This window comes from Barbus barbus, assembly GCF_936440315.1.
Source record: "Barbus barbus genome assembly, chromosome: 12".
Taxonomy (NCBI): Eukaryota; Metazoa; Chordata; class Actinopteri; order Cypriniformes; family Cyprinidae; genus Barbus; species Barbus barbus.
In genome coordinates, this window is record NC_136740.1 from 19,225,213 (window position 1) to 19,234,915 (window position 9,703).

At 34.9% G+C, this 9,703-nt stretch overlaps 1 protein-coding gene across 2 annotated transcripts in view; it reads left to right on the forward strand.

Annotated features, from left to right (window-relative positions):
- Positions 1 to 6,189, forward strand: part of LOC306877578 (atrial natriuretic peptide receptor 1-like) — a 48,997-nt gene extending 42,808 nt beyond the window's left edge. For both annotated transcript variants that reach the window (XM_079429421.1, XM_079429422.1), the window contains exons 20-22: positions 2,733 to 2,907; positions 3,138 to 3,236; positions 5,307 to 6,189. In XM_079429421.1, coding sequence (XP_079285547.1) covers positions 2,733 to 2,907; positions 3,138 to 3,236; positions 5,307 to 5,452 — 420 coding nt within the window. In that variant the 3' untranslated portion in view covers positions 5,453 to 6,189. The remainder of the gene's footprint in view (positions 1 to 2,732; positions 2,908 to 3,137; positions 3,237 to 5,306) is intronic.
- Positions 6,190 to 9,703: the final 3,514 nt, after the last annotated feature.

Below are 9,703 nucleotides of genomic sequence, written 5' to 3' on the forward strand. Positions count from 1 at the left end.
CCAGAGATGTTGGGACATTTTTTAAATTTGAATAAAATGAAAACTAAAAGAATTTCAAATCACATGAGCCAATATTTTATTCGCAATAGAACATAGATAACATAACAAATGATTAAACTAAGAAATTTTACAATTTTATGCACAAAATGAGCACATTTCGAATTTGATGCCTGCTACAGGTCTCACAATAGTTGGGACGGGGGCATGTTTACCATGCTGTAGCATCTCCTCTTCTTTTCAAATAAGTTTGAAGACATCTGGGCATCGAGGTTATGAATTTCTGGAGTTTTGGTGTTGGAATTTGGTCCCATTCATGCCTGATATAGGTTTCCAGCTGCTGAAGAGTTTGTGGTCGTCTTTGACGTATTTTTCTTTTAATAATGCGCCAAATGTTCTCTATAGGTGAGAGATCTGGACTGCAGACAGGCCAATTGACCTATCGGTAAGCCCCTTCCCTCAAACGCAGATTAGCCAATGGATCCCCGCTGAAAAACGTATATTTTACCCCCCGGAATGCGATTTTTACCTAGGAACCCCCCTCAAAACGCGATTGGGCTAGTTTTAAATAGAAATTGGGCGGGTTTTGTTGTTAAAACCTGGCAACCCTGATCTTTAGATTTCAGAGCCATAGAAAAACATTGGAAGATCCGAAGCTCGCATACGTTTTATGGGGTTTATGCTTCAAAAATGGAAAAACTATGTACCTGGGGTACTTGTAACACTTATTCCAGGTATCCTGAGAGGATGGGCAATATAATTTATTTCGGACACAGCTTTCGACTACGAAGCCATGCTGTTGTAATAGCTGAAGTATGTGGTTTTGCATTGTCCTGCTGAAATACACAAGGCCTTCCCTGAAATAGACGTCGTCTGTATATAAAACCTTTATATAACTTTCAGCATTCATAGTGCCTTCCAAAACATTCATAGTGCCTTCCGTATGCACTTATGCACCCCAATACCATCAGAGATGCTGGCTTTGAACTGAACGCTGATAACACACTGGAAGGTCGTATTCTTCTTTAGCCCGGAGGACACAGCGTCCATGATTTCCAACAAGAATGTCAAATTTGGACTCGTCTGACTATAGATCACTTTTCCACTTTGAAACAGTCCATTTTAAATAAGCCTTGGACCACAGGACACGATGGTGCTTCTGGACCATGTTCACATATGGCTTCCTTTTTGCATGATAGCGCTTTAGTTGGCATCTGCAGATGGCACGACGTATTGTGTTTACCGACAGTGGTTTCTGGAAGTATTCCTGGGCCCATTCAGTAATGTCAATGACAGAAGCATGCCGCTGAGTGATGTAATGTCGTCTGAGGACCCGAAGACCACGGGCATCCAACAAAGGTCTTTAGACTTGTCCCTTACGCGCAGAGATTTTCTCCAGTTTCTCTGAATCTTTTGATGATGTTATGCACTGTAGATGAAGAGATTTGCAAAGCCTTTGCAATTTGACATTGAGGAACGTTGTTTTTAAAGTATTCCACATTTTTTTTGTGCAGTCTTTCACAGATTGGAGAGCCTCTGCCCATCTTTACTTCTGAGAGACTCTGCCTCTCTAAGACATCCCTTTTATAGCTAATCATGTTACAGACATGTTGTCAATTAACTTAATTAGTTGCTAGATGTTCTCCCAGCTGAATCTTTTCAAAATTTCTTGCTTTTTCAGCCCTTTGATGCCCCATGCCAACTTTTTTGAGACCTGTTGCAGGCAAATTTGAAATGAGCTCATTTAGTGGATGAAAGTGTTAAATCTCTCTGTTTAAACATTTGTTATATTCTCTATGTTCTACTGTGAATAAAATATTGGCTTGTGTGATTTGAAAGTCTTCTTTAAAGATTTTTAGTTTTCAATTTATTCAAAAAAAAAAAAAAAGTCCCAACATTTCCGGAATTCGGGTTTTATATAATGTGTGTATGTGTGTATACAGGTGCATCTAAAAAAATTAGAATATTTTTATTATTATATTGTTTTGGCAACTTATTTCAAAATGTGAAACTTTCATATATTCTAGATTCATTACATCAGTCTTCCCTATTATTGTGGTTTCAAAGAACAAGAGAGACCCGGAATTTATACTGTAGGGATGGTAATTTAATGAAACTCAAATGTAAATTTTCTAATATTTTGAGATACTGGATTTTTGTCTTTCATGAGCTGTAAGCTCTAATCATCAAATTTAAAACAAAACTTTTGAAATGTTTTACTTAACGTGATGAATCTAAAATATATGAAAGTTTAACTTTGAAAGAAGTTACAAGAAGAAATTAACTTTTTCACGGTAGTCTAATTGTTTGAGATGCACCTGTATATAAATGAAATATAGATATATAAATGAAAAATACAATTTTCTTAAGAGGAGGTTTGGTCATATAGTTTAGAGGAATACATAACTTAGAGGAAGAATTCATGAGGTATTGATTTAAAAACATTCTTAATATGAATATTTAAGATACATTTTGAATGGATATAAAGAGAAAAAAAATGTGTTTCATATCGGATAATGTGTATTTTGCTTTTAGTTTATTGCACTTTCCTATCACAAAATAAAAATAAGGCCTATTCACCTGTAGTACCTCCCCTTAAAACATTTACTGTACTTAATAAAAACATTGGGTTTTTTGGGGGTTTTTTTTAAAGCCGTATGTGAAACACTTGCCTTGTTTGTGCCGATATGAATCTCCATCTGGTGCTGTGGTGGTTTTGTTTCCAATCGGATTAGGTGGAGACAATAGGTGATGCCTACATGGTGGTTTCAGGATTGCCGGTACGGAACGGGAAACTGCACGGTCATGAGATTGCACTCATGTCCCTTGCTCTGTTGGAGACTGTCAAAACATTTAAGATTCGCCACCGACCGGATGAGCAGCTGAAATTACGAATCGGCATTCACAGTGGTAAAAATGATGGCTTCAAAACCTTACTTAAGTTGAACTAGTCTTCAACATACTGATGGACTTTTAATTAGCAAAAAACTGACAAGGATTCTATTGGTTGTAATGAGCTTTGTTAATCTATACTTTCTATACATTACAGACGTTCTGTCCATTCTCTCATAGAATAGAGCATTTTTGTAAATTAGCATGCATAGTTCCCACAGCATTTCTCATGTGTATGTGTGTTTCAGGTCCTGTGTGTGCAGGTGTAGTTGGGCTGAAGATGCCTCGGTACTGTCTTTTTGGAGATACAGTGAACACATCTTCTCGTATGGAGTCGAATGGAGAACGTAAGTACTTACTGCTCCCATTCCTACCAAATAGCAATTTGTGCTCATAACCATAGCAACTGTAAAGGTCAAGAGTGCAGGTCAGTTAGTGGTTTGAGCCATGACAATATCCTCCTGAGACCCAGCTGTGGAGTTTTTGCCTCTGTAGTGGACATTCTATTTCAGTGAATTGAGGCCTCACATGTCACAGTTGTAAGTCTGGATGTCCTGTACAGAGCACATTGAGGGCTTTACAGAGATACTAAATGATTGGAAGTTTCACCATAACCACTCCCTCTCCTAGGTCTTTAAAGATGGCTACATTTAATTTAGTGAAAAATTTTACATCCTTATGGAAATATGATTATATTTTGTAATTGTCATTTAAATCTGAATAATTTTCAAATTGTTTGTCATAAAGCAACATCTCAGGAAAATATTATGGGTTTTCAAATTCAAGTATGACTTCCTGTTATGAAACGGGACATAATTTCATACATGTCCACTGTAGAGGACACCAGGACTAAAAGCATGTTTATTATGCATTTTGGGAGACATAACAATTGAATAGGAAAATAAATTATATATCTATTTTGTTATGAAATATTAGATATTATTATGAAAATCTGGCCAATTATTACTCCCATTATGACTATTCTTTTTTCAACATGCTGTCCCAACAGCAACACATTAATATGCTAATTAGATACAGTATAGATACACTGTGTTTAATGGGAAAACCAGTTTATGGAAATTTTTACACACATATTGCATAAAACAAAATGGTATATCAAATCATTTTGTTATATATTTTATAACATAGTTGAGAATCATCCTTAAACAAAGTTTAGAAGAAGAAGAAGAAAAAATCCTGAAATCTAAAAATGTATTGGTGATTTAAAAAAAAATCCCATTGTTTTTGCCTTTTTGATGTCTATTCATGCCATTTTATTTTTAGGAAAACTTAGTCCTAGTGTCCTAGACATAGAATAAACCATGAATAAAATAAAATCTTTCAAAAATTTAAATTTTAATTTTTTTTCTAATGCTCTAAACAATGTAATGACATGAAAAAATATTCAACTCACAAAGCTTTTTTTTGGGGGGGGGGGGGGGGGGGGGGTCTCAGCAGGATCTATACTAAGGCTATGAGACAAGAAATGAAGAAATATTGAGTGTCTTTAATTTATACAATAGATTGGTATAGAAAAGACAAATATATCTATTTTTAATTTGTCTGCTTCAATACTTCAACAGACATGCTTCTTCAGATGTTGTATTATCAACACCAGTTTTCCATAATGAAATTCACAATCATTCACAAAGCCCAAACTAAAGAAGTCAATGAAAAGATTCCATTGTAATTCAAATGTAATTATTTCCCCCACCACCTATTTCCCCATATAAACGCTGCCAGATAAATGAGAACAATCAGCGTTAGATAACACTCGACAAAAGCAAAACAAATTGCAATCAGGAAAGGGATGAATTGTAAGCGTTGCTAATTTATTTCTCACAGGAGAAGATTAGCATACATGCCTGCCTTGACCATCACAATCCTGACTTAAACATTGTACTGTGGCAGTTTTACTGCATACTGTGGCCCTTATGCGCATTTCCAATATTTTGACCTTGCAAGACTGTTTTAGTACAGTCCTTCTTAAAATGTGTTATTTTTAATAAAATTTTTAAAAAATATTTTTGTTAATTGAAATAAAGCTGAAATACAGATGATGAAAAACTGATTAGATGGCAACTAACTAAAATAAGTTTGTTGAAGTACTAAGATGACTAAAAATTAAATAAAAAGAAAGATAAATATTAATGTAAAAAATGAATAAACCACATAAAACCCACAATTAAAATAAAAACTGAAAAAAAGCTTATTCAAAATATGAATAAATACAAAATATTACATAAATAATGCTAAAACAACACAATATGATTGGCTCTTTTAGTAGGTGGAAAGTACACGCGTAAATCATGTTTGTCATCACACATTAGTCAACCCGGTGAAGTGAGCTGTGCGAACGCAACTAATCAGGATTTATACAGTAACACTCTAATCATTCACTCGCTGTTATCCTGCAGCTCTGAAGATTCATGTGTCGTCAGCCACTCGAGATGTGCTGCAGGAGTTCAACTGCTTCCAGCTGGAGCTGAGAGGCGATGTGGAGATGAAGGGAAAAGGCAAGATGAGGACCTACTGGCTTCTGGGGGAAATAAAGAATGACTGAGACAGTGGGGAGCAAAAAAGCTCCATGGGATCAACAGAGACACACTGACTCTAGTCAAACGCATCCACAGTGAAACCAAGCCAAGACTGTTCTGTTGGCCAAATGCACACGCACATAATTTTGTACAGCACTAAATGATGTCTGACTTGTAAATATGTACTTTAAAATGTTTCTTTTGTAAGAACACCAGCTGCAGCTGTAAATGGAGTGAAGGTTGAGTGTGATTGAATACCGTCCCCTGGTGGATAAGTAGCAGCACTGCTGTCTTAAAATATATTAGGCTAAATAAACCTGATTACTTCCTGGGTGTGTGTGAGAAAAGACATATAAATATTAAAGATGATGACATAGATTTTAGCTCACCAAAAAAATCACCTGGCTTTCATAATTCATATGTTTTGAGGACACATATTGATCACTTGTCATATAGTTTTTTGTCATTTATTTCACTTGAGTAATATTTATAGATTCTTATATTATTGTTATTATTATTTTTTTCACGCAGTCAGACTCTTGCACACATATTCTGCATATTCTGCTTCAAGTCAACTAAAACACATTCATCTCTGGCTCATCTCCTGGATGTTTCTGCTGAATGAGAGGAGCTCCAGTTTCGATAGGCAGTTGTTGGTTTCTGGTGTGAATGAAGCAGGAGTTTTTTATTTTTTTATTTTGTGAGTTATGCATAATACAAAGCATAATCCATGAAAATAAAAGATAACAGATTAATCATTTTTACATGCTTGTATGTTTCTATGTGTTTCTGTTCCTGAAGGACAGTTTTACATGATTTTACTTGAGTAAGACAGTATCTTTGCAAAGTGTTTATGAGTGATAATAAAACCTCTGGCAACATAGTCATAGGAGACAGCATACTATTTGCTGCATAGAGTCTATCTCTAAATTACCCACATTAGGTCATGACTATAATGCAACACATTCATACAGACCCTGACATTAGTTTCTGACTATAATCAAGATTTGAATCCACTTATAGTCATCTTTAATTTCTTACTTATCTATTCTCTTGAGAGCCTGCACAAGTACCTGCTTGACACTTAAATTACTTTCAACAACCTTGAGTTTCTCACTGATTTCAGATTGTCATTCCCATGAGCACTTAAAGGCGACAGATTCAAGAGTGCAGGTTAAGTATTACTCAGTGAGAGACTATTAAAATCTGCTCCTTTGTGTTTGATCTTTGCATTAGGGACACATGTAACATAAATAGTGTTGTGTCATATCATTTGAAACCCCATATAATACTCATTGCAACCATTATGGTGTTAAAAGCACTGATAACATCTAAACGTCATTGTTGAGGCACACTTATGAAAGAAAAGGCTTAAATTCAATTTCTGCTCAAGGTTTTTTTCTGATTACCAATGTTGCATTATATTCAGCATTCCATGGTTAGTCCAGACACATACACACACACACATATATATATATATAAATATTTTAGTGGTGTCAAACGATTAGTAGCGATTAATCGAATCCAAAATAAAAGTTTTTGTTCACATATGTGTGTGTGTACCGTGTATATATAAAGATACACACATACAGTATATATTTTGAAAATATTTACATGTATATTCATATCATTTATATTATATATAAATATATTTAATATATAAACATTGCATATTTTTCTTAAATTTATACATGCATGTTTGTATTTATATATACATAAATATACACAGTACACACACACATATTATATGAACAAAAACTTTGATATATATATATGTATGTACATATAGTGTATGTATGTAGTGCTGTCAAACGATTAATTGCATCAAAATAAAAGTTTTTGTTTACATGATATATGTGTGTGTGGACTATATTATTATGTATACATAAATACACACACACACAGTATATATTTTGAAAATATTTGCATGTATATATTTATATTCATATAACATATATAAATATATTTAAAATATAAACAACATTTTTGTTAAATATATACATGCATGTATGTGTATTTATATATACATAAATATACACACACACACACATATATACATACATATAGTAATTTATCCTTAATTTGAAAACAAGAAGAGGGAAATACCTTGGCTTTATTTTTAATAAATCATTTCTCACCATTTCTCGCTCAAACAATATTTGTTCCTTGCACACGAGTCATATTTTATTTAATGATCAATACTCATTTATGTATCTGAAATTTTGAATAAGTTTAATGGTAATGCATCAACATATCAGAAAGCATTTGAAGTGTAGCATTTGTTTGCATATAAAAACAAGACAATTATGACCAGACTGGACCAACAGTCTTAAAAATAAAGGTTCCGGAAAGTTTCAGATGCACAAAACATTCTTTCTATGGAAAAGGGTTCTTTAGATTATTAGAATGCTCTTAAAGGATTATTTTAAGAGCCTTTTACTGAAAGATTGTTTTACAGTATGACAGCTGCATTATTCCTTTTGGAACCTTTGTGATTATAAAAACAGAACTGTTTTTAAAAATAAAGTTTTTCACATTTGTGTTATATATTGGAAAATGCTACAAGTGGATGTAGCCTATACAGTACCAAGTCAAATTCACACAAGATAAGTTGGATGCCAAACCTATGTGACATTTGTTGACCTTGAGTGTGTGAGACAGACATATGTGGTTGCTACTTAATTTAATATCCAGTTTCTTTAGACTTCACCGAGACCAGGGAGCCGCCTTACGTAAACATTTTTTTCCATCCTTTCTGTAGAAATCCATAAGGTCCATTGAGTTGAGCAGGTCTCGCTTGATCTGAATGGCCACATGAATCTCGCAGCTGCAGACGAACTGTGTCACCAGAGGCCCGCGTTTTCGATTGTCCAACTTGTGAGAAAGAATAGTAAGACTGCTTCTTTGATATCACAGTACCGTGCGAAGTCAAAGAAGGCGTATGTTTTGCATTTCTGAGAAATTCCTGCAATACACTTTCCTCAAAAAACAACGATTCCCTTCTGCAAACGCACGGGCTTTCACCAAGTGTCAGAAAGCCATACGGAGTGGTCATTTTGCTGAGATGAGGCAATGACATTGCCGCTCTGGTGGTCGGGTCTGACAAAATATGAGTCTGAAGATCATCCGTGAAGCTGAAGTCGTGCTCCTCTGAGAAGGGGCAGTAGCGCGTGATTGCTCGGACTAACGGTGGTGTGGACCGGGGAATAGTGTGCCGCCGTCCACTCCCGACTCCAGCCTTCTCTCTTCCGCATCCCCCGAGTCTCAGTGAGGGGATGGTGAACTCGGGAACAGTGTCAGGTGTCACCACCATGTGCCAAAGAGGCAGGTGTCTCGTTGCTGGTGGTTGAATCTGCCGAACGCTTGATTGGCGAGGTTTTTCTCGCTTAGCAGAGGCAACATCACGAGCTGGTAGATTTCTGCCCATTGTTTACCGCTGGCATATAACTTTCAATTTAAATGTTGGTAAAGTTTTTTTTTCTCCGTTTAGCCAATTAATGATGGTAGTTGAGGGCATTTTCTTTGCAGTCCATTTTATAAAAGATTTTTCACAGCTTATGAAAGTCTAGAGGAAATCTTGCACAACTCCACTCCTGGACAAGAGCGAGAAACTCGAGTGGCAACTGAAGATAGCCTACATATACAGCCCCGACAACTGACTCCTCCCTATGATAACAAAATTAAAATGATGTGTTATCTTATAATATAGGACTACTAGTTAAATTTTACATACATATATGTATGTAAAATTTAAACAAATTACATATATGTATTTTGCATACATATTTAGATGTAGGCCTATCTGTTAATTTTAGTAGCCTGCAAGAAAGCTAAAGACCATTTACTGTTCTCTAACTAAAAGGAAGTTTTAAGATATTATTTACCTAGGATCTATCTATCTATCTATCTATCTATCTATCTATCTATCTATCTATCTATCTATCTATCTATCTATCTATCTATCTATCTATCTATCTATCTATCTCTCTCTCTCTCTCTCTCTCTCTCTCTCTCTCTCTCTCTGGCTGTAAAGTAAAAAAATAGACTGACAGGCTGACAGCAGGGTCGAATAGAGTCGTAATAATACAGGCTAATCGTGCTTACAATAAAATATAAGGAAGCGAATCAGATGTAATGAAAATGTAAAAGTTCATTATTATAATTTCTTTATTTCAGACCATTTGGTCCATATCACAATAAAAATAAAATACACAAATGAAGAAAATGACATACCAACATACATTTACAACAATCACTTAAGAAAAAGCATACAAACT